Source organism: Pongo abelii, chromosome 18 (assembly GCF_028885655.2).
Source record: "Pongo abelii isolate AG06213 chromosome 18, NHGRI_mPonAbe1-v2.0_pri, whole genome shotgun sequence".
Taxonomy (NCBI): Eukaryota; Metazoa; Chordata; class Mammalia; order Primates; family Hominidae; genus Pongo; species Pongo abelii.
The window spans coordinates 16789619-16814073 of NC_072003.2; the positions used below are offsets into that span (position 1 = coordinate 16789619).

The 24455-nt window shown below is 47.6% G+C and overlaps 2 protein-coding genes across 6 annotated transcripts in view; one reads left to right on the forward strand and one right to left on the reverse strand.

Annotated features, from left to right (window-relative positions):
* Positions 1-2193: 2193 nt before the first annotated feature.
* LOC100450293 (small ribosomal subunit protein uS4-like) lies at positions 2194-2919 on the reverse strand. Its single transcript, XM_054534748.2, has one exon. It carries the CDS (start codon positions 2880-2882, stop codon positions 2298-2300), a length of 585 nt encoding a protein of 194 aa, XP_054390723.1. The 5' UTR covers positions 2883-2919; the 3' UTR covers positions 2194-2297.
* Positions 2920-8195: 5276 nt separating this feature from the next.
* The window catches only part of LITAF (lipopolysaccharide induced TNF factor), a 39424-nt gene continuing 23164 nt past the window's right edge, over positions 8196-24455 (forward strand). Inside the window, exon 1 of one of the 5 annotated variants that reach the window (XM_054534751.2) lies at positions 8196-8587. The gene's annotated coding sequence lies outside the window, so the exon portion shown is untranslated. Of the gene's footprint in view, positions 8588-8869; positions 9027-9354; positions 9767-10777; positions 11727-19500; positions 20165-24455 lie in introns of those variants that run through there. The other 4 variants (XM_054534749.2, XM_054534752.2, XM_054534753.2 and 1 more) reach the window with 4 other exon arrangements.

Below are 24455 nucleotides of genomic sequence, written 5' to 3' on the forward strand. Positions count from 1 at the left end.
AAGCCTCCCTCTGCCCATGAGCTCACCCCGTTTCAGCTCCATATTGGCAGCAGCAGAAACAAAGCGTTTGGCCAGGGTCAGGGCCAGGCCACTGAGCCAGGATTGGGGTTGGGGGTGTAACCTCAGGCAAGCCTCCTGTCCTCCTGGCCTCAGTTTCCCCATCTGCATAACTCAGCTGGAAGAATCCCGGCTGCATGGACCTTTTTTGAGGATAAAGCGTGTGATGTATGTGGGAAACATGTTTTGGAAATGGAAAGGTGTTATGGAAACATGAGTGACCGGAATTCGTCGTTAATGGGTAACGCAGACCAGTCAGTGGGGGCTGTTTACTGGCAACTGGGTTCCTGTTTTGGAGATTAGTTTTTTTCAATAAGCAGCTTGCATTTGTTCCTGAAACATTAGAAAATGGACAGTAGCAAAAGGATGAAAAATTCCCTAATTACATCACTCAGAGACAACTATTTATAGCTTTAGTTTATTTTAATTTTTATTTTATTTTATTTTATTTTATTTTTTTGAGATGGAGTCTCGCTCTGTTGACCAGGCTGGAGGGCAGTGGCATGATCTTGGCTCACTGCAGCCTCCACCTCCCGGGTTCAAATGATTCTCTTGCATCAGCCTCCCAAGTAGCTGGGATTACAGGCGCGAGCCACCATGCCTGGCTAATTTTTGTATTTTTAGTAGAGACAGGGTTTCGCTATGCTGGCCACGCTGGTCTCAAACTCCTAGCCTCAAGCGATCCACCTGCCTCAGCCTCCTAAAGTGCTGGGATTACAGGTGTGAGCCACCATGCCCAGCCTCTATAGCATTCTTTTTCCTTGGAAAACTTTTCCTCCAGGTGTGTGTGTATTTCTTTTTCTTTTTAACAAAATAAGTGGGATCAGAGTCTGCATTCTTTTAGGGAACCAGTTTTTCCTCCTCTGGCCACTTCATGTCTGAAGTTTCAGAGTACACCCAGAGGAAAAGCATCTTTCTTTCTGGTCCATGTGATTCCTGGGATATTGGCGGAGGTCCTATAAAACCATAGCCTGCCTGGCTTCCTCCTGCTATGCCTGCATAGATGCCTGGTTTACGTGAAAAAAAAAATTGAGATACAGTTGTAACGAAGTTTAACATTTTAACTATTTTAAACTGTACACTTCAGTGGCATGTAGTGTTTTGCAATCATCACCAATATCTAGTTCTAGAATTTTTTTTTTTTTTCGAGACTGGTTCTCACTCTGTCACCCAGGCTGAAGTGCAGTGGCACCATCTCAGCTCACTGCAACCTCTGCCTCCCAGGTTCCAGTGATCCTTCCACCTCAGCCACCCAAGTAGCTGGGACTATAGCTGTGCGCCACCATGCCTGGCTAATTTTTGTATTTTTTTTTTTTTTTAATGTAGAGACAGGGTTTCACCATGGTACCCAGGCTGGTCTCAAACTCCCGACCTCAAGCAACCCACCTGCCTTGGCCTCCCAAAGTACTGGAATTACAGGCATGAGCCACTGCACCCAGCCCAGAACATTGTTATCACCCTAAAAAGAAACCTCATACTCTTGGGCAGTCACCCCCCAATCCTTTCAGCACGGATCCACTTTCTCTCTCTATGGATTTGCCTATTCTGGACATTTCATGCAAATGGAATCATACGATATGTGGCTTTTGGTGTCTGGTTTCATTTTACAAAATGTGTCTGAGGTCCCTGTGTATTGTGGAAAGCATCAATGCATCGTTCCTTTTTATGGCCAAATCATTCAATTCTTTTATGATCAGTACTCCTGGTAGAGATATATTACATTTTTGTCTATCCATTCATTCACTGATGGACATTTGAGTTATCCCTACCTTTTAACTATTGGGAATAGTGCTGCTATGAACATTCTCGTACAAGTTTTCACTTGAGTACTTTTTTTCAGTTTTTTTGTGTGTATACCTTGGGGTGGAACAGTAGCTATAGCATTTTGCGTTCCCACCAGCAACGTTTGAGGGTTTCAATTTCTTCACATCCTTCCCAGTATTTATTTTCCGTTAACTTTTTTTTTTTTTTTTTTTTTGAGACAGAGCTTTGCTCCTCTCCCATGCTGGAGAGCAGTGGCGCAAGCTCGGCTCCCTGCAACATCTGCCTCCCGGGTTCAAGCGATTCTCTTGCCTCAGCCTCCCGAGTAGTTGGGTTTACAGGCATCTGCCACCATGCCAGGCTAATTTTTGTATTTATTTATTTATTTATTTATTTATTTATTTATTTATTAAAGCGCTGATCCTGTTTATTTGGCAGGAAAACGAGACAATCCAGCAGCCCAGGAGGGACAGGTGGACTTAATCCTCCTCCTCGTCGTCTCCAGCCCCGGCCCCACGCTGGCCCTTCTTGGCGTTCTTCCTCTTCACGCGGCCCGGGCGGCCACCCCCACAGGGAGAGCGCAGAGAGAAGTCGATGTGCTTCTGGGAATCCAGGCGGACAATGAAGGACGGGATGTTCACCACCTGCTTGCGGACCCTGATAGGGCGCTGGCGGATCAGCACGCGAGCGTGGTGGATGGACTTGGCCAAGCCCAGCCTGAACACCTGGGTCTGAAGGCGTCTCTCTAAGAAATCCTCTATCTTCAGGCCCAGGATGTAATCCAGCTTCATCTTGCCCTCATCCAGCACCCCAATGCGGACCAGCCGCCGCAGCAGGGCGTTGCCTTCGAACAGACGCCGTGGGTCCTTCTCATCAAGCGTCAGCAGTTCCCGGGCGGCCTTGTGGATCTTGGCCAGGGTAAATTTGACGCTCCAGACCTCACGTTTGTTCCGGAGCCCATACCCGCCGATCAGCTTCAGCTCTTGGTCGAGACGAGATTTCTCGAAGGGTCTCCGCGGGGTCACATAAGTTTTGCGACAAACCCAGCTCCGGGCCACTGGCATGTTGGCTCCGCTTCCCCGTCTCTATTTATTTTTTTTTTTTGAGACGGAGTCTTGCTCTGTCTCCCAGGCTGGAGTGCAGTGGTGTGATCTCTGCTCACTGCAAGCTCCGCCTCCCGGGTTCACGCCATTCTCCTGCCTCAGCCTCCTGAGTAGCTGGGACTACAGGCGCCCGCCACCACGCCCTGCTAATTTTTTGTATTTTTAGTACAGACGGGCTTTCACCGTGTTAGCCAGGATGGTCTCGATCTCCCGACCTCGTGATCAACCCACCTCGGCTTCCCAAAGTGCTGGGATTACAGGCGTGAGCCACTGTGCCCGGCCAAAACTTTTTTTTTTTTTGTAGCTATTATAGTGAGTATAAAGAGGTATCTTATTGTGGTTTTGATTTGTATTTCCTTGCTGACTAGTGATGTTGAACATCTTTTCATGTGCTTCTTGGCCATTTGTGTATTTTCTTTGGGGAAAGATCTATTCAAGTCCTTTGCCCTTTTTTTTTTTTTTTTTCTTTTGAGACAGGGTCTCACTGTGTCATCCAGGCTGGAGTGTAGTGACGTGATCTCTGCTCACTGCAGTGTTGACCTCCCAGGCTCAGGTGATCCTCCCACCTCACTTCCCAAGTAGCTGGGACCACAGGTGCCTGCTGCCACGCCTGGCTAATTTTTGTATTTTTAGTAGAGACGGGGTTTCAGCATGTTGGTCAGGCTGGTCTCAAACTCCTGACCTCCGGTGAGCCTCCCGCGTCAGCCTCCCAAAGTACTGGGAGTATAGGCGTGAGCCATTGCACCCAGCCCCAGTGCCCATTTTTAGACTAGGTTGTTTGTTGTTTTTTTATTGCTGAATTGTAAAAGTTCTTTATATAATCTGGATACTAGACCCTTATCAGATATATGGTTTGCAAACATTTTCTCCTCTTCTGTGGGTTACTCTCCTGATGGTGTCCTTGGGCGCACAAAAGTTTTCCATTCTGATGAAGTCCAATTTATTTATTTTTTATTTTATTGCTTGTGCATTTGTTTTCATATTTATAAAACAATTGTCAGATCCAAGGTCATGAAGGTTTATGCTGTTGTTTCCTTCTAAGAGTTGTATGAGTCAACCTTTGTATATGATGTGAGGTAGAGATCCAACTTCATTCTTTTACATGTGGATATCCAGTTGTCCCAGCACCACTTGTCAAAAAGACTCTCAGCTGGGCATAGTGGCTCATGCCTGAAATCTCAGCACTTTGGGAGGCCAAGGTGGGCGGATCGCTTGAGGTCAGGAGTTTGAGACCAGCCTGTGGTGGTGCATGCCTGTAATTCCAGCTACCTGGGAGGCTGAGGCAAGAGAATTGCTTGAACTTGGGAAGTGAATGTTGCAGTGAGCCAAGATCACGCCACTGCGCTCCAACCTGGGTGATGGAGTGAGACTCTATCTCAAAAAAAAAAAAAAAAAAAAAAGACTCTGCATTGAATGGTCTTGGCATTCATTGATCATAGATGTATGGTTTATATGTAGACTCCCAATTTTATTTCATTGATTTATATGTCTATTCTTATGCCAGAACCACATACTTTGATTACTGTACCTTTGTAGTAAGTTTTAAAATCAGAACGTGTGGGCCAGGTGCAGTGGCTCATACCTGTAGTCCCAGCACTTTGGGAGGTGGAGGTGGGAGGACTACTTGAACCCAGGAGTTCAATACCAGCCTGGGCAACATAGTGAGACAACATCTATACAAAAAATTTAAAAATTAGCCAGGCATGGTGGTGCGCACCTATAGTTCCAGCCACTCTGGAGGCTGAGGTGGGAGGGATTGCTTGAGTCCAGGAGTTTGAGGCTGCAGTGAGGTATGATGGCACTACTACACCCCAGAATGGGCAACAGACTAAGACTCTGTCTCAGAAACAAAGTGTAAAAAACAGAAACAGTGGCTCCTCCAACTTCGTTATTTTTCAAGATTGTTTTGGCTATTTGAAATCCCTTGCAATTCCATATTAATTTTAGGATCAGCTTGTCTATTTTTGCCAAAAAAGGCAACTGGAATTTTGATAGAGATTACATTGGACCTGGGTCGGGCACAGTGGCTCACACTTGAAATCCCAGCAATTTGGGAGGCCTAGGCAGGTGGATCACTTGAGTCCAGGAGTTCAAGACCAGCCTGGCCAACACGATGAAACTCTGTCTCTACTAAAAATACAAAAATTAGCCAGGCTTGGTGGTGCACGCCTGTAGTCCCAGCTACTCAGGAGGCTGAGGCAGGAGAATCACTTGAAACCAGGAGGCAGAGGTTGCGGTGAGCCAAGATCGTACCACTGCGCTCCAGCCTGGGCGACAGAACGAGACTCCATCTCAAAAACACAACAACAACGACAACAAAAACAGAGATTACATTGGACCTGTACATCAGTTTGGGAAGTATTGCCATTTGTGATCATTACTTTTACACATCAACGTGGCTAGCCTATAGTACCCATTTATTCAATTAAACACCAATCTAGATGTTGCTGTAAAAGTATTTTGCAGATGTGGTTTATTTTAGTTGACTTTAAGTAAAGGAGATGGTCTCCTTTACTTAATTCAATACTTTATCACAAAGTATTGAATATCTCATGTAATTTACTGAATACTATACTAAAAGTTAAAAACAATGTTGTAAGGGTACTTGAAGTACGGTTTCTTCTGAATGTGTATCACCATCATAAAGTCAAAAAATCATAATTGAGCCATCATTAAGTCTGGTACCATCTGTATATGTATATATCTCCTCTCTCTTTCTTTGAAAGATTTCTGACTGATATACCACTTTAACAATATTAAATCTTCTGGCCCATGAATGTCTTTCCATTTATTTAGGTTTTCTTTAATTTCTTTCAGCAATGTTTTGTAGTTTTCAGTGTATAGGTCTTGAACTTCCTTAGTTAAGCGTTTTCCTAAGTATTACATTCTCTCTCTCTGTCTCTTTTTTTTTTAGAGATGAGGTCTTGCTATGTTGCCCAGGCTAGATTCAAACTCTCATGCTCAAGGGGATCCTTCTGCCTCAGCCTCTTGAGTAGCTGGGACTACAGGTGTGTGCCACCACACCCAGCTTCTATCCTTTTGAGGCTATTGTAAATTGAGCCGTTTTCTTAATCTCATTTTTGGATTGCTCATTGCTAGTATATAGAAATGCAACTGGCTGGGCATGGTGCCTCACACTTGTAATCCCAGCACTTTGGAAGGCCCAGGCAGGAGGACGGCTTGAGCCCAGGAGTTTGAGGCCAGTCTGGGCAACATAGCAAAGCCCTATCTCTACAAAAAATTACAAAATATTAGCTGGGCACAGTGGTATATGCCTGTAGTCCCAGCTACTGAGGAGGCTGAGGTGGGAGGATCACCTGAGCTCAGGAGGTCAAGGCTGCAGTGAGCTATGATCGAGCCACTGTATTTCAGCCTGGGTGACAGAGACCCTGTCTCAAAAAAAAAAAAAAAAAAAGCAACTGATTTTTGTATGTTAATCTTAAATCCCACAACTTTGCTGAACTGGTTTATTAGCAATAATATGTATTTAGTACATTCTTTAGGGTTTTTACATATAGGATCATATCACCTGTGAATAGAGATAGCTTCACTTTATCCTTTTCAATCTGGTTGCTTTTATTTTTCTTGCCTAATGGCAATGGCCAGAACCTCCAGGACAATGTTGGACAGAGGTGGCCAGAGTGGGCATTTTGGCTTGTTCCTGTTCTTAGGGGGAAAACATCCAGTCTTTTACCATTAAGTATGTCATTAGCTGTGGGATTTTCATAGAAGCCCTAAGGTTGAGGAAGTTCCCTTCTATTTCTAGTTTGAGTATTTTTTTTTTTAATCATGAAAGCATTATTGGATTTCTTCAAATGCTTTTTCTGTCTATTGAGATGATCACGTGGCCCAGTATACTTTTATCCCCTGGGTGGAAGCCTTGGGTTGGAAATTCAATCTCTGTGGTTTTTTGGGGATCAAAGAAAAGAGTTACAGTCTTATAGCTCTCCCATAAATAACTGCAAGCTCACAGCCATGGTAAGTGTTTAGGATGGATAAAAACACAAAGCTGGCTCCTGTTGCTGCTCAGCAGTTGGGGAAAGAAAAACAAATGAAGATGTGGTAGTATTCAGTAAAGGACAGAAGAAAATTCAGGCTTACTACTGCTTTTTACAGGAAGGAAGGGAGGAAGGAAGGAAGGAGAAAAGGTTGGGAGGGAGGGAGAGACAGAAAGGAAGGAAGAAAAGCATTCATGCAGGGATGTTTCTTGAACATTATCTCAGACATTTTCCCTAGGTGTTATGTCTCCCTAGCAATGGTCTGTGATATTCTGTCTTAATGTCAGTATAATAATTGGTACTTTTGCAAGCCTTGGTTGCATCCTGAGAATGGAGGAATGGCAGAGGTTGGGTGTAATCCAATTTCCTGTTCTTCTCTTCTCCCTCCCTCCCTTCCTTCTTTCCTTCTCTCTCTTTCTTTCTTTCTCTTTTTCTTTCTTTCTTTCTTTCTCTTTCTTCTTTCTTTCTTCCTTTCTTCCTTTCTTTTTCTTTTCCCTCTTTCCCTCTTTCTTTCTTGCTTGCTTGCTTGCTACAGTGCAGTGGCTCGATTATAGCTCACTACAGTCTCAACCTCCGGAGGTCAAGGAATCCTCCCGCCTCAGCCTCCTGAGTAGCTGGCACATGCCACCACTCCACCACTTTATTATTATTTTTTAATTAAAAAAATTTTTTATAGAGATGGAGTCTCACTGTGTTGTCCAGCCTGGCCTTGAACTCCTGGGCTCAAGAGATCCTCTGGCCGTGGCCTCCCAAAGTGCTGAGACTACAGGCAGGAGCCACTGCACCCGCCCCCTTCATATTTTAAAAGCAGTAAAATATTGCCCGCACTAATAACATCTACGTGGCAACCTCCTATGCTTGGGAGAACGTTGAAATCCCTTCCAACTTGGTAACTCGTCCACGGCCGAGGGTGGCCCGTCAGTGGACATGGCTCAAGGTGGCAAGAACTTGGGGCTGGGGACACTTTGCTGAGGGACCCGGGACAAGCCACACTCCCTATCTGGGCCTCACTATCTTTAGGACCTCGGGTAAACGCATGGGATTTGGGCACCGGAGGGTTCTAAGATCCAGGTCTTTGCCAGCATAGGGCTCGGAAGCTCCCTGTCCAAATGGCGTTTGTTTGTGGATGGCCACATCAGGGTTCTGCCCATCTCCTGGCTGTGTGTACTCTCAAAGCCAGGCATGCTTCTTAATTCCCTCTAATGATTTCCCAGACAGCCTGCTGGATCCAGGCTGCTGCTGTTATCACTGCAGCCGGCCGATGGGGCTCCAAGCAGAAGGGCAGACGGCACCCATTTAGGGGCGGATGTGGAAACAGGAGCTACTGATTTCCAGAGCTTTCTTTCAGTGATGGCTGAGAAAGGCCTACCTGGGGGCACGGACCACCCTGGGGGCACAAAGCTGAGAGGCAGCTGATAAGCCTTACCTAATACCTGTCCTGTGCTAAAAACTTTACCATCTTCCCAGTTAACTCCCAGTCGGTCTTAGGAGACAGGACCGCTATTGTGCCCATTTTGCAGACAGGAAGCCGAGCTCAGAGAGGGTGGGTAACTCGCCCGAAGGCACAGAGAGTGTCTTGGTTTGTCCGGACGCTTCTGTAGAGTTACAGGAAGAGAAGGGCCGCCCTCCAGAGGGCCGGGAGCACCCCAGCGCGGGTGCAGGGTCGAGGTTGGTGGTCCTGCCGCCTGGAAGTGGTGGAGCGGCGGGGGGGGGGGGGGGGGGGGTGGCAAGTGGGGAGAGCCGCGAGCGGCAAATCCGGAGGGAGGGTCAGGCTGGCACCGAGAGGCAGGGGCAGGATAGGAGAGTGGGGGAGACACCAGGTCCGCGTCAGGCGTCTCGGGGCTAAGCCTGGGGAGCTCTGGGGTGGCGAGCGAGCGGGGTGTGGGGTGGAGCCTGGGGGCGATCGGAGTGAGGCGGGGAGCCGGCGGTGGTCTCGCCTGGGGCCCAGGTGCGGGCCGCGGGGGCGGGAGAAGCCGGAAGCCCAAGCCGGCCGCGCTCCGCCCCGGCGGGTCCAGCCCCCGCCCCCGTCCCCGCCGCCCGGCCCTTTTCCCGGGGCGCCCGCGCGGCCAGCTCAGACCTCCCGGCTCGGCAGGCGGCGCGGGCGGCGGTGAGTGCGGTGCGGGGACGCCGGGGCGCTGGGGGCAGCGGGAGACAGCGGGGGGCCCGTGGCGCCAGCACCTGCTGGGGGCCCCGGGCACTGAGCCCTTGGCTGGGGGCTCCTGGGAGGCCGGGGGGCGCCGGGCGGGTCGCGGGCATCGAGGCGCGGCGGAGGGCGTGGGGGCCCGGCCGGGGCGGGGTCCGGCCTCCCAGCGCTGGTCCCGGCCGCGTCTCCGGTTGGGTTGAGTTCTTGTGTCCCGGAGTGGCCCGATCGCGCGTGGCGGGGTCGTCCGGCCCCCACCCGAACGAGCGCCCCTCGAGGCCCGCCGCGTCCCCCTCCCCGGAGAGGACGGCCCCTGGGCTTTTTAGAAAAAGGCGCGATTCGCTCTAGTGACTCAGGTTGAGATTTCCAGAAATATCCCCCGGGGGTTCAGAAACAAAACAAAAACAAACAAAAAAACCCCAACGAATTCCCAAATGCTGTTTGCCAAACATTTGACTTCTAGGGGCGCGGATACCCGCGTTTCTCCCCCTGCCCCCGCGAGTTCGCGCAAGATCCGGGACGGACACCCGAAGCCCCTGGGAGACCCTGGGAAGGTGAAAATCAGAGCGCGAAGCGGGCCGTGGCCCCCAGGCCTGACCCCTCCCCGCGGGGTAAGGTGGGCACCCCGCGAGCGCAGGGGTTCTCTCACTGCTGATGGCACCCAGCTCTGGGCCCAGACGCCGCTCACCGTCCACCGCCGGTGCCGGGTAGGTGCTGGCGGGACCAGCTGGTGACTGGTGGCAGAAGTGGACCTCGCCCCTCCCTGCCAAGCTAGGCAAATACCCTCTCCGCTCTGGTTTGCAGGTCACTGTGGATCTAGGTGGTCAGTTGGTGGTGTGCCCGAAGCTCTTCGAGGTCAGGGAGAGGAGGTGATAGGGGAAAGGTGTGTGTTCTGGAAGGGCCAGTCATGCTTCAGGGACCAGGCTAGTTGGACCTTCACTGGTTTTCTACTTCCCGACAGTGCAGCTGATGTCACTGGCTGATGGACTTAGCAGTGGTCACTGGGAAATCTACAGTTTGTGGAAGCCACGGGGTCTTCCAAGATCCTACCAATCTTCCCAAAGAGGATACCTCCCTCCCCTTGGCCTGGTGCACTGGTGCTGGTTCAAAGACTGTCTGAAGCCCAGCTTGGGGTCCTCTTTAGGAAAGCCATGATTTGCCTTAATGTGTGCTTGGCTGCCTCATCTGCCCTCTCACCCCCTGCCTTCTCAGAGTGATTGTTTTTCAGACTTCCTATTTAGGACTAACCCAGATGCCTGCAGAGAGAAGTGCAAGCTGGTATCTGGAATTCCACCAGTGTTTTGGTTTTATCAGTTGGAGCAGGATCTAGATGGCATGTGACTTGCTTTACCTGGCATAGAGTAACACCCATGTTGCACTTGGCTTTCTTCTCCACCAGCCCTTGCTCTGGGAACTAAATGTGCACCAAACTCTCTAAGAAACATTTAATTGTAATCTACCATGAGGGAGGCCCATCTCCCTCTTTCCCGTTACTTTAAGGCATGAATAATTGATGCATTTATTCACATTTGAGAAAGTATCTTGTAATGTTTTCACAGATTAAGTGACTGGGTGATTGATCTAAGACGTAGGATCAATTTCTTTGTTTTTTTTTTTTTTTTTTTTGAGACAGTCTCACTCTGTTGCCCAGGCTGGAGTGCAGTGGTGCGATCTCGGCTCACTGCAACCTCTAACCCTCCCCACCCCGCCTCAATCCCCTGCCGGAGTTCAAGCAATTCTAGTGTCTCAACCTCCCAAGTAGCTGGGATTACAGTTGGGTGCCACCACGCTTAGGTAATTTTTGCATTTTTAGTTGAGACAGGGTTTTGCCATGTTGGCCAGGCTGTTTTCGAACTTCTGACCTCTAGTGATCCACCTGCCTCGGCCTCCCAAAATGCTGGGATCACAGGTGTGAACTGCCTCACCTGGCCCATTTCTTAAGTCTCTAAAATAGTAGATTGAAGTGTAATTCACTGTCTTTGGGGAATACATTTCCCTTTGTTACTTTCGTTCCTTTTATGGGCAGGCTGTTGAGAAATAAAGCGCTACCCTTGCTGTGTAAAGGATGCAGAAGAATGGCTCCTGGTCCTGAGGGGTTTATGCTATGGGTAGAAAGTAGAAATACACACTGGCGAAAAAGCTGGTGCTTGCTAATGCCCTTGTAACTCCAGAAAGGGCTTGAGAACAGTGGAAAGGAGGCAGCCAAGTTAGAGAAAGTTTCATGGAAAAACTGAGGCCTGAGCACATGTGGCAGAAGGAACATGAGGACATAGTTCAAACAAACAGGAGGGTCTCAGCAGAGCTGTGGAGGAGGTACAGACAAACCCAGGTGGTTGAAGACAGTAAATGGAAAATCCACTGAGAGGAAGGAGCTGGAAGGCGTTTCCAGCCTAAGTTAATTTTCAAGAAAATAAACAGTGCATATTTTGCCGACATTACCCATCCTCACTGCTCAGAGGTGTATAATAGCACTTTGAGAATGCGCTGGTGCCGTTTTGTGACTTAAACTTCTCCCACTGAAGAGGAATTTCCCCAGAGCTACAGTGAGGGTGGAAAAAAGAGGATCTGCAAGAGGAAGTCCTGTATTCTTGGCACTGTGACTTGTCCTCTATTTGTTTTCGCTTTTACAGCAGTGAAAATAGCCCCATGGGTGAGGCGGTCTATCAGGTAAATAGACTTCCTTAGTTCTGTGTTTCTTTAGCACACACATTTTTGACGTCTCCCGGGTCCGTTTGGCCACCCATGATCTGTTCTGAACTTGATTGATGTTTACTTGCCTAAGAATTGTTATTTGGGGTCAAGTGGCATTTTCCAGGGTCCTCATAATTTCATCTTGTTGTTTGAGCCTGTGTGGATTGACACTCTGGACACAGGTGACAACAGCTTTGTAGCTAATGAAGTTGTCCCTTGGCTGCAGGTTATTTCAGTAGAAGAATTGTGTAATTTCTTAGAGCTTAAGGCATGGACACAAGAAAGGAACCATTCTGGACGGTGTCTATATGATGGTAATTCTCTGCTCACCTCGTAGTAGGTAGGAGTTTATATACCAGGATCCAAAGCTGGAGGCTTCAGAGAAAATAATGTTGGAGAATTTAAGCTATTTAGCTCATGGAGCCTTAGAATTAATTGACAGTGTGCCTCAGGTAAGTTTAAGAGCTTAATGATGACTTGCCTTAAACTTGAATCCATGAGGTTATTCCTAGATGATGCACTGATAGTTCGAAATTTTTTATTAAAAAATATTAAAGTGTGGAAGATAAAGAAGAAAGGCATAATCTCATAGAATGAAACAGCTACCACTGGCTGTCCTTATCGGGCGGCTTCTGTCTTTTGTCTTTGTGCCTGTTTTCTATGAAATTGTCATCAGCGTTCATACAGTTTTGTATCCTAATGCAGTCTCAGTCTTATTAATGATCTCCTTGCACTGTTTGATGAGAAATTGTCATTCACGTGGAAACTGGGGATGTGGTTTCACCAGGAGTCCAGAGGAAAACTGCCCACTCTGATTGTGGGGGAGCAGCCCAACTCCCCGATGGAAGCATTTTCCATTCCACAAATCACTGTGATTTGTCATTACGCCATGCTTGAACCTGGCTTTAAGATTGTGGTAACTTTATCTTTGACTTGTGGGACATACCACCCTGCAGAAACAGCCTGAACTCAGAAGATGGAATTGGCACACATTTCTCTAAAATATTTCCCTCTGAGCTTCTGTACTTTTACTGAGGTCTACTGAAACTGGAATTTGTTTGGGATCAAATAACCGAAGGCCAATTTCTCGCTTCCTTTCCCAAAGAGCTGGAGGTCTGCGTTTCCCCTTTTGTCTGAATCCTTCCTGCTTAACCATTTATGGCTTAAGACGCACCATTCACCTTGAACATTTTCAGGAATGACAGACAGGTTAAATTCCATGACAACAAAAACCATATTGCAGAATTGTTGTAGCTTAAAATCTGCCAGGTGACCCTCCTTAGTTTAATAATTTTAAGCAATATTCAATTTAATAAGTGTACAATTTGGATAGTTCCTGAAAGTTGATTATAGTCAGGATCCACTGTGCTCACATTATTGGAAATAACGTTTTTCTCCAGAGACCCTAAAAGACCAGACCTTTTTGACCCTCGCAGCTGGTTCTCTTTCTTGTTTACAAACTAGTCTATTTTCTTAGGAGACCTGACAATTTGCATGTGAGTGCCCTTCTTTTGCCTAAGGAATCCGTTTTTTATTCTGGGGTCATTTCTGCGATATACATATTCATGGGCCTAGCTTAGTGTTTCTTTTCTGGGGGCTGGGAGATGGAGACCAGAAAAGAATTGAATATTTCTCCTTTTTCTTCCTGGAAGAATCGATCTTCGAGGATTAAGTTGGTAGTTAAAAAGCCGCTTTATCTTTCTGAAGGCCTTGCCCTTTTATGTCTTGATCTGATACCCAAATGTAGAAAACAGTTCTATACACAGCTTGAGGATATATTTTTAGAAGAGTTTACCACCCACGTGTGGCTAAAGCTTTGTGGGGAGTTCTTTTCTTTTTTTTTTCCGTTGTGAGTGAAATAGATATTTCACTATATCTTGCTCTTGTTTTCAAACCCTTTAAAAAGCCATGGACCATTTTCTCTTTTATTTTTAGTTGACACATAATAATCATACACATTTATGGGATAAAGAGTGATATTTTCTTACATGTCTCCAGTGTGTAATTGATCAAAGGGTAATTGGCATGTTCATCACCTCAAACACTTATCGTTTCTTTGTGTTGTGAGCATTCAGAATTCTCTCTTCTAGCTATTTGAAAATATACACTGAATGATTGTTAACCATATTCATCCTACAGTTCTACAGAACAGTAGAACTTATTCCTCCCATTGAACTGTAACTTTGTACCTATTAACCAACCTCTCTCTAGCCTCTCTTCCCCTCCCCTTTGTAACCTCCAGTAACCACAGCTCTTTGCTTCTGTGAGCTCAATTTTGTTGTCCTTCCTTTGCAGAAGTTGTGAAATACCTTTCGAGGGGAGTGCAGACTTGTGGTCAGGTGTAAATATGCATTCAGCTGGGCAGAGTTTGGGAGATTCCTTTAAAACCTGTTCTTTTGCTGAAATTCTAGGTATCTTTTTATTTTATTTTATTTTTTATTTTTCACCTCATCAGTTAGAAGTATCAGAAATTCTCCTTTTCCCCCCACTTAATCTTTGGCATTTAACCAAAATATACTTTATTTATTTATATATTTTTTGAGATAGGGCCTTGTTCTTTTGGCCAGGCTGGAGTACAGTGGCGTGATCACAGCTCCATGCAGCCTCAACCTCCCTCTCGAGCTCAAGCCATCCTTCCACCTCAGCCACCACACTAATTTTAGTGGTTTTTTTTGTAGAGACAGGGTTTCGCCATGTTGCCCAGGCTGGTCTCAAACTCTTGGAGTCAAGTGATCCATCCATCTTGGCCTCTCAAAGTATTGCCATTACAGGCATGAGCCTCACCCCAAAGCACTCAAATTTTGTTTTTTTAAATTGAACTTGAGTGCTTTGGGGTAAGACCTGCCTATTCTATTTCACCTTATAGTTTTTCTTACTCTTGGCCTATGTAGGGGAGAGAGAAGACTTTCTTTCTGCCTTCTGAAGGTACCATAATTGAGTCTATGAAATAAACCGATGATAGGTTAATGGACGAAAATACATACAAATTTATTCCATGCATAAATGTGGGAGTCCCACAGAAAGTGAAACTCAAAGCAACGTCAGATAATTGAAGTTTATATAGTGTGCCTGAGCTACAAAAAAGCAGTAAGGGGCTGGGTATGGTGGCTCATGCCTGTAATCCCAGCACTCTGGGAGGACAAGGCAGGAGGATTGCTTAAGCCCAGGAGATCAAGATCAGCCTGGGCAACATAGCAAAGCCCTGTCTCTACAGAAAATACAAAAATTAGCCTGGCATGGTGGCGCATGCCTGTGGTCCCAGCCACTCTGGAGGCTGAGGCAAGAGGATCGCTTAAGCCTGGGAGGTTGTGGCTGCAGTGAGCCAAGATAGCGCCACTGCACTCCAGCTGAGTGACAGACCAAGACCCTGTCTCAAAATAAAAAAGAAAAAGGAATAGGGGCTTGGGGCTTCTGGAGGCAGGTGGTGATAGGTTATGGAAGGGTAAGGGGAGGAAATGTATGGTGAACAAAGGTTGCCTTTTTATGCAGATAAAAAGTCTCTTGAATGATGAAAATTGTCTCAGAGTAGCCTCAGAAGAACAGGTGATGGCTTGTGACCAGGTGTCAGCCTTCAGTCTCCGCTCCTAAGTTAAGATCTTCCAGCCGGGCACGGTGGCTCATGCCTGTAATCCCAGCACTTTGGGAGGCCAAGGTGGGTGGATCATGAGGTCAGGAGTTCAAGACCAGCCTAGCCAACATGGTGAAACCCTGTCTCTACTAAAAATACAAAAATTAGCCGGGTGTGGTGGTAGGCATCTGTAATCCCAGCTACTCAGGAGGCTGAGGCAGGAGAATCGCTTGAACCTGGGAGGCGGAGGTTGCAGTGAGCTGAGATCACACCATTGCACTCCAGCCTGGGCCACAGAATGAGACTCCGTCTCAAAAAAAAAAAAAAAAAAAAAAAAACTTCCCTGGCTGATGAGGGTCCTGTGATAGTCACTTTCGTTTACACAGATCAAGTATCTCTTCTCTGAAATGCTTGGGACCGGAAGTGTTTCAGATTTTGGATTTTTTTTTTCAGATTTTGAAATATTGCATTCTACTTATTGGTTCAGCATCTCTAATCCAAAAATCCAAAATCCAGAATGCTCCAATGAATATTTCCTTTGAGCATCATGTCTGTGTTCACAACGTTTCAGATTTTGGATTTTCACATTTGGGATAATCAACCTGTAGATTTCAGTTTATTGTATCAAAGGACAGCTTTTCAGAGCTACTCCTGTGTCTGCAGTTTCTCAGAATAATCAGCTCGAAATATGCCAAAGAAATAGATCCTGAGGTGACATATTCTAGTCTCCTACAGTCATATTTTGGGGTGGTGTGTCCTGAGCCCCATCACCTATTTGACTCATTTATAAGTGTGATCCCTGAAGGTATTTAAATAAACTTTTAATTTTGGCATAATTTTTGATTTGCAAGAAAGTTGTGAAGTTAGTACAGGGAGTTCCTCACCCATTTCTTGGTTCTCTCCATTATTAACATCTTACATCACACAGTATATTTGTCAAACCAAGAAATTGATGAGGGTGTGTTATTGTTCACCAAACTCCAGACTTTATTTGGAGTTCCCAGTTCTCCCACTGATGTCCTTTTTTCTGGGCCAGGGTCCTAACCCAGGGTACCACATTGCATTGATATATTTTATTTTATTTTTTTGAGACAGAGTTTTGTTCTTGTTGCCCAGGCTGCAGTGCAATGGCACAATCTCAGCTAACTACAACCTTGGCCTCCCGGGTTCAAGCAACTCTCCTGCCTCAGCCTCCCGAGTAGCTGGGATTACAGGCACGCACCACCACACCCAGCTAATTTTTGTATTTTTAGTAGAGATGGGGTTTCCCCATGTTGGCCAGGCTGGTCTCGACCTCCCGACCTCAGGTGACCCACCTGCCTCGGCCTCCCAAAGTGCTGGGATTACAGGCATGAGCCACTGTGCCTGGCCCCACATTGCATTTAGTCATCTTGTCTCCTCAGCCAGCCTGGCTATGTTAGTTTCTCAGTCTTGCTTTGTTTTTCATAACCTTGACACTTTTTGAAGATCAGGGATTCTGTAGAATTTCCCTCAAATCGGGGTTGTCTGATATTTTTCTCATGATTACACTGGGGTTGTGGGTTCTGGGAGGAGAAGACCACGGAGGTGAAGTGTCCTTCTCATCCTGTCACATGAGAGGGCACATGATATGCACATGACATTCCAGATGTTAATATCAAGGGAGAGAGTAAAGTATTCCTGATGTTAATTAATATCAAGAGAGAGAGTGAAAAGGAGGTATTTGCCAGATTTTCTCACTTGTAGTTTACTCTCTTTCCCTTTTCATAGACGGAGTTTTGCTCTTGTTGCCCAGGCTAGGGTGCAATGGTGCGATCTTGGCTTGCTGCAACCTCTGTCTCCTGGGTTCAAGCAATTCTCCTGCCTCAGCCTACTGAGTAGCTGGGATTACAGGCATGTGCCTGTATATAGACATGTTTCCCCATGTTGGCCAGGCTGGTCTCGAACTCCCGACCTCAGGTGGTCCACTTGCCTTGGTCTCCCAAAGTGCGGGGATTACAGGCATGAGCCACCACGCCTGGCAACTCTGTTCTTTGAAAGAGAGTCATGGAGTCCAGCCCGCACACAGGAGAGGAAAGGGAGAGATTAAGTTCCACCTCCTGCCGGGTGCCATGGCTCATGCCTGTAATCCCGGCACTTTTGGAGGCTGAGGCTGGTGGATTACTTGAACCCACGAGTTTAAGACCAGCCTGAGCAACATATTGAGACCCCCATCTCTACAGAAAGTTAAAAAAAAAATCGCTGGGTGTGGTGGTGCACACCTGTAGCCCCAGCTACTCAGGAGGCTGAGGTGGGAGGATCACTTGAGCCCAGGAGTTGAAGGCTGCAGTGAGTTACGATCAAGCCACTGCATGCCAGCCTGGAAATAGTGGAATGAGCAAGACCCCATCTCTACAAAAAATAGAAAATTAGCTGGGCTTGTTGATGCACACCTGCAGTCACAACTACTCGAGAGGCTGAGGGAGGAGGATCGCTTGAGCCCAGGAGGCTGAGGCCATAGTAAGCTATGATGGTGCCACTGCACTCCAGCCTGGGTGACAGAGTGAGACCCTGTCTCAAAAAAAAGAAAATAAAATAAAAGTACATCCCCTGGAGGGGGAGTATCTACTCATACTATTTGGAATTTGTCAGTGAGGAAGATTTGTCTTTTCTTCTTTAAAAAATAGACACTTCTGGCTGGGTGTGGTGGCTTACACCTGTAATCCCAGCACTTCGGGAGGCTGAGGTGGGTGGATCACTTGAGGTCAGGAGTTTGAGACCAACCTAGCCAGCATGGTGAAACCTCATCTCTACTAAAAGTACAAAAACTAGCTGGGCGTGGTGGTGGGTGCCTGTAATCTCGGCTACTCGGGAGGCTGAGGCAGGAGAATTGCTTGAACCTGGGAGGTGGAGGTTGCAGTGAGCTGAGATTGTGCCACTGCACTCCAGCCTGGGCAACAGAGGGAGACTCCGTCTCAAAAAAAAAAAAATAGACACTTCTAATGAGCTGATGCCATAGATACCCTGTCATAGATGGGATAGATGTGCCATATGGGCACAGGAGACCTCAGCTGTGCAAGGATGTCAGATGCACGTGGCTTTCTCAAGACCTGGTGGGGAAATATAGACCACATCCCTTCCCCTGGGGTGGGCAGAGGGTAACATAATATGGTCCAGTTAGGGAAATATTAATAGAACCTAACTTGCAGACAGGAAGCAATTAGGATGCAGGAGGAAGGCATATGTCATCAAGGGCTAGATCATGTGGTGTCAGCCAGGGGATGTGAAACAGGCATGAAAAGCACGTGACAGGCAATGTCTGCCACCACCCTGTTCCCACATTATCCGTAAGTCTTGCTACAGGCAAGACTGCTGTTTTCTGGAATTTTCAGACAGTTAGACTACCTGCAGTCATCTGGAATTTGGCCAGAACAAAGGAAGTAAGCAAATAGAAGACTCCCAAATAAGGTATATATTTATCATCAAAGCAGATGCCCAAGCCTGTTTACCTCACTCAGAGGAGGTGCCCAAGGCAACTGTGAACTCTTACTTTACACAGAGTCCTTGCACGCTCGGTTCTGCTGGTGTCCAAGTCCTCAGAGGCTTTGAAGCAGCAAATTGTGTTGGTGGGATGGAGCTGCCATTAGCCCCATGTTGGACTGTTGGCAGCCTGGGACAGTGTAGAACCACAGATGTAGACACAAGCATTTTTCCTTTCCTTTCTCTTTTTCTCTTTCTCTCTCTCTTTTTTTTTTTTTTTTTTTTTCAGATTGTAAGAAAGCAGAGAGGAATATGGGAATTTATTTATTTATTTACTTATTTTTTTTATTTTGAGACGGTGTCTTGCTCTGTTGCCTAGGCTGGAATACAGTGGTGCGATCTCAGCTCACTGCAACCTCCACCTCCCAGGTTCAAGCAATTATCATGCCTTAGCCTCTTGAGTAACTGGGACTACAGGCATGCACCACCTTGCCCAGCTAATTTTTGTATTTTTAGTAGAGATGGGGTTTCACCATGTTGGCCAGGCTGGTCTCGAACTCCTGACCTCAAGTGATTCACCCACCTCGGCCTCCCAAAGCACTGGGATTACAGGCATGAGCCACCGTGCCCAGCTGGGATTGATTTTAGAAAAAGATTAAGGCTGGGTGCAGTGGCTTATGCCTGTAACGCTTTGGGAGGATCACTTGAGGCCAGCCTGGGCAACATAGTGAGACCCCGTCTCTACAAAAAATTAAAAATTAAAAAACTAGCTAATCATGGTGGCGTGTGCCTGGAGTCCCAGCTGCTCGAGAGGCTGAAGTGGGAGGATCACTCGAACCCAGGAGTTCGAGGCTGTAGTAAGCTATGATTGCGCCACTGCACTGCAGCCTTGGCAACACAGAGAGACCCTGATTGTAAAACAAAGTTCGGTTTAAGAAAGAAAAAAGAAAAGAAAAAGGTTAAGATACTTTTTTCGGGGGAATGTTTACAGAGGCTATGGGTCAGAATGAAGCAACACCAGAAGCTATGGAGACTGGGGTTTCTGCTGTATTTCAACGTGGTTTTTTGTGTTCTCGGGACAAGACACCCTTGGCCGTGGGCCGTGAGACCTTTGATGTGTGTTTACGCTGACGGCGAGCTGTTGGGATGGCTTCTGCGGTGGGTGGTTCTCTTGGTATTCTCGGTTTTGAAGCTTATTTTTAGACTCTGAACTCTCCTTCTTGGCAGGAGTTGAATCCCTCTGGGGGTTTTCAAGTTGTTCTTGGACTGCTGGTTTTTGAAATAGAAGCCCCTTTGGTGGGGTCCCCCATAAACCCAGGCGCTGGTGCCCACCTTGTGGTGTAAAGGCTCCTGTAACAAGACCTCACTCTCCTGGTCCTGCACTGCTCACCTGCCCCGCGGGACACAGGTACATGGCTTCTGGGTGTCTGTCCCCGCTGTACCCAGATCTGCCCCCTTGCCCTTGTCCCCAGATCCTCCACTCGCTCCTAGGAACCGTACCCCTCCCCCCCAAAAAAAGAAAGTATACCCAGTTTCCCCTTCATATCTCTCCCACATCTGCCCCTGTTGGTTGACTTTGCCTCCCTATATAGGTCCCATAAGGCCGGCAAGGGAGGGTCCACATCTCCTAATCCCTTGTCCACCATTGGTCTTTAGAACCCCCTGGAGGAAAACTGGATCATAGTGCAACATGAAAAAAAAGAACTTTAGGCCGAGTGCAGTGGCTCACGCCTGTAATGCCAGCACTTTGGGGGGCTGAGGTGGGCGGATCACTTGAGGTCAGGAGTTGAGACCAGCCTGGCCAACATGGTGAAACCCTGTCTCTACTAAAAATAAAAAAATTAGCTGAGCGTGGTGGCATGCACCTGTCATCCCAGCTATTTGGGAGGCTGAGGCAGGAGAATCGCTTGAACCCAGGAGGCAGAGGTTACAGTGAGCCAAGGTCATGTGGTGGCATGCACCTGTCATCCCAGCTATTTGGGAGGCTGAGGCAGGAGAATAGCTTGAACCCGGGAGGCAGAGGTTACAGTGAGCCAAGGTCACGCCACTGCATTCCAGCCTGGGCCACAGAATAAGACTGTCTGAAAAAAGAGAAAAAAGAACTTTATATTGACAAATAGGATGTTGTTAGTGCAAATTTTGGGGTTAATATAGTGGGAGTGGTAAAGGGAACATCTTCTTACCAAATAGAAATAATTAGAAGCTTTAATCACTCTGCAAACAGGGAAGGTCCCAGGGCCAGGTGCTGGGCAGGAACACAAAGGGCTGTGATGACATCACCTTTACCCAGAGGCGGGAAGGACCTGGGACAGAGGCCTGGGGGGAGCAGAGACAGGTTTGCAGAGGAGACTTTCTTTTTTAATTAAAAAAGTATGTATTTTGTAAATATGTAATGTTACTATGGCTCAAGATACGGAAGACCAGCAAGGGTGTAAAAGTGACCAGTGTTTGTCGCACCCCATCCCCTAGTCCACCTGGTTCCCCTCCCTACAAACACCGACTGTTAAGTTTCTTATGTATGCCTTTGGAGACATTTTATGCATATTATACAAAGAAATACTAGGCCAGGCGTGATGGCTCATGCCTGTAATCCCAGCGCTTTCAGAGTCCAAGGTGGGAGGATTGTTTGAGACAAGCTTGGTCAACACAGTGAGACCCCGTCCCTACAAAAAATAAAAAAATTAGCTGGGTGTGGTGGTGCACACCTGTAGTCCTAGTTGCTCTGGAAGCTGAGGCAGGAGGGTCGCTTGAGCCTGGGAGCTCCAGACTGCAATGAGCCGTGATCATGCCACTGCCCTCCAGCCTGGGCAACCCAGTGAGAACCTGTCTTTAAAAAACCCAGTGAGAACCTGTCTTTAAAAAAAACAACAAAAAAAAAAACCAAAAAAAAAGCCGGGCACCTTGGCTCATGCCTGTAATCCCAGCACTATGGGAGGCCGAGGCGGGAGGATCACTTGAGGTCAGGAGTTCGAGACCAGCCTGGCCAACATGGTGAAACCCCGTCTCTACTAAAAAGACAAAAATTAGCTGGGTGTGGTGGTGGGTGCCTGTAATCCCAGCTATTTGGGAGGGTGAGGCAGGAGAGGTGCTTGAACCTGAGAAGCAGAGGTTGCGGTGAGCTGAGATCGCGCCACTGCACTCCAGCCTGGGCAACAGAGCAAGACTCCTAAAAAAAAAAAAAAAAAAAAAAAAAAAAAAAAAAAGTATATCTTCTTCTCTCACCATACACAAATGGTGGCACACTACAAACACTCTCCTGCCTCATTAAACGTGATAGTATATCTTGGTGGTGATTGCCAAATAAAACTCTTCCTCGTTTCAGTACCTTGTGGGGAGGGACCATCCTTGATTGGTACCCTTGCCTTGCTGGCGGACTAGGCTTCTGCTGTTACCCGCAACGCTGTACTGAATACCCCATGTGCTTGTCATTTTGTCATTTCAGCTACGTGTGTGGGTTATTGCCAGCACACATTTCTAGAGGAAGAGTTGCTGGACTTGTGCATATTAAATTTGGTTGGCTGTTTCTGTTGCAGGAGCCTCAGTTTATCCATACTCAGGCTAGCTCTGTGTGTGTGTTACCAACATTTTGCTCTTTGCCCGGTGGATGGGTGAAAAATGGTATCATGATATCATGGCATCGGTTATGGGGTTTAAAAAAATCTTTTATGGCCGGGTGCAGTGGCTCACTCCTGTAACCCCTGGCCTTTGGGAGGCCGAGGCAGGTGGATCGCTTGAGGTCAGGAGTTTGGGACCAGCCTGGGCAACATAGCGAGACCCCATCTCTACCAAAAATACAAAAAGTTAGCCAGGCATGGTGGTGCATGCCTGTAGTCCCAGCTACTCAGGGGGCTGAGGCATGAGAATTGCTTGAACCCAGGAGGCGGAGGTTGCAGTGAGCTGAGATTGCACCACTGCATGCCAGCTTGGGTGACAGAGTGAGACCCTGTCTCAAAAAAAAAAAAAGAGCATGAGGTGTGCAGAAAATTGGTACAATTAATACAGAGAGCTCCCATTTACTGTCACCCAGCATCTACTTCCCTGTGGGACACTGGCCACAACTGCTTCTCTGACACCGCTGTGTTACTGTTTACCAAAGTCCAGGCTTTATTTGGACATCACCAGTTTTTCCAACTAAGGCTTTTCTGTGCCGGGGTTCTACGTCGTATTCAGTTGTCACCTCTCTATTCAATCTCCTCTGGTCTCTGACAGTTTCTTGGACTTTCCTGTTTTCTGTGACCTTGACAGTTTTGAGGAGCGCTGGCCTGGTGCCCTGTGGCTGGTTTTCTCATGACTACGTGGGGCTGCGGGTTTAGGGGAGGAAGGCCACAGAGACCCTTCTCACCTCGTCCCGTCAGTCAGCTGGTGTGTGATGTCCCGTCAGCAGGTGTGTGATGTCATGTGACTTCTCGCTGACGATATTCAGCCCGATCATCTGTCTCTGTGTGGTTTTATCTGCATCTCCCTGCTTTTGAGGAGGACTGGAGCATCACCTCATGCATGAGGACTCGGCGTGTTGTCTAGGGGAGGGCTGTGGTCAGCTTGATGCGTTTGAGGTTGAGGGGTGGGGGGAACCACAAGGGCTTCGTGCAGACTCTGCATCCCTGGGGAGCAGGAAGGGAACAGGAAGTGACTTGACGTGGAAGGTGGATTTGGAGGAGAGGCAGGTCACTGGAGGGGCTGAGGACCCAGGCTCAGGCAGGAGGGGGATTTTGTTTTGATCTGTTTATTTATTTATTTTTTTTGAGATAGGGTCTTGCTCTTTCACCTAGGCAGGAGTGCAGTGGCGTGATCACAGCTCACTGCAGCCTCAAACTCCTGGGCTCAAGTGATTCTCCCACCTTAGCCCAGTGAGTAGCTGGGACTACAGGTGCACACCACCATGCCTGGCTAATTAAAAAAAGAGAGTTTTGCCATTTTGCTCAGGCTGGTCTTGAACTCCTGGATTCAAGTGATCTTCCCGCCTCACCTCCCAAAGTGCTGGGACTACAGGCATGAGCCACCGTGCCCGGAAAGATTAAACCATTTAGGAGACCTCAGGAAAGGAGCCAGCCAAGAGGGCATGATTGGCAAGAGGGGACATTGAGCACAGTCCCTCCCAGAAAGCATAGGGCCCACTCCCACCTAGAGATGGCCACATTCACCAGATTAAAGTGAAGTCGGAGCCAGAGGAGGAGGGCTGCTTCTGAGCCCAGGGCAGGCGGACAGATGCCTGGGGGTTAAGGTGGGAGGTTGAGGGGGTCTGATCTCTGCCTGGTGCCCCCTGCTGTGGGAAGGGGAAGAGTGCCCATTGAGAATCTGCAGGGCCAGTGGGGAATCTGGGCAACCCAGCTATGAGGGTGGATGGATAAGTTTTCTAACGCGTTACCCCGAACTCAGTGGCTTAGGTAACGTGAATGTAGTATCTTCCAGTTCTGGAGCCTGAAGTCTGCAGTGGGCTTCACCAGATTAAAATCAATGTGTCGACTGGGCGCAGTGGCTCACGCCTGTAATCCCAGCACTTTGGGAGGCCGAGGCAGGCGAATCACCTGAGGTCAAGAGTTTGAGACCAGCCTGGTCAACAGAGTGAAACTCCATCTCTACTAAAATACAAAAATTGGCCAGGCATGGTGTTGGGTGCCTGTAATCCCAGCTACTCAGAAGGCTGGGGCAGGAGAATCGCTTGAACCCGGGAGGAGGAGGTTGCAGTGAGCTGAGATCGC

Bases quoted from the DNA above. Each gene is read 5' to 3' on its own strand.
- LOC100450293 (XM_054534748.2), bottom strand. From the start codon at position 2,882: ATGCCAGTGGCCCGGAGCTGGGTTTGTCGCAAAACTTATGTGACCCCG.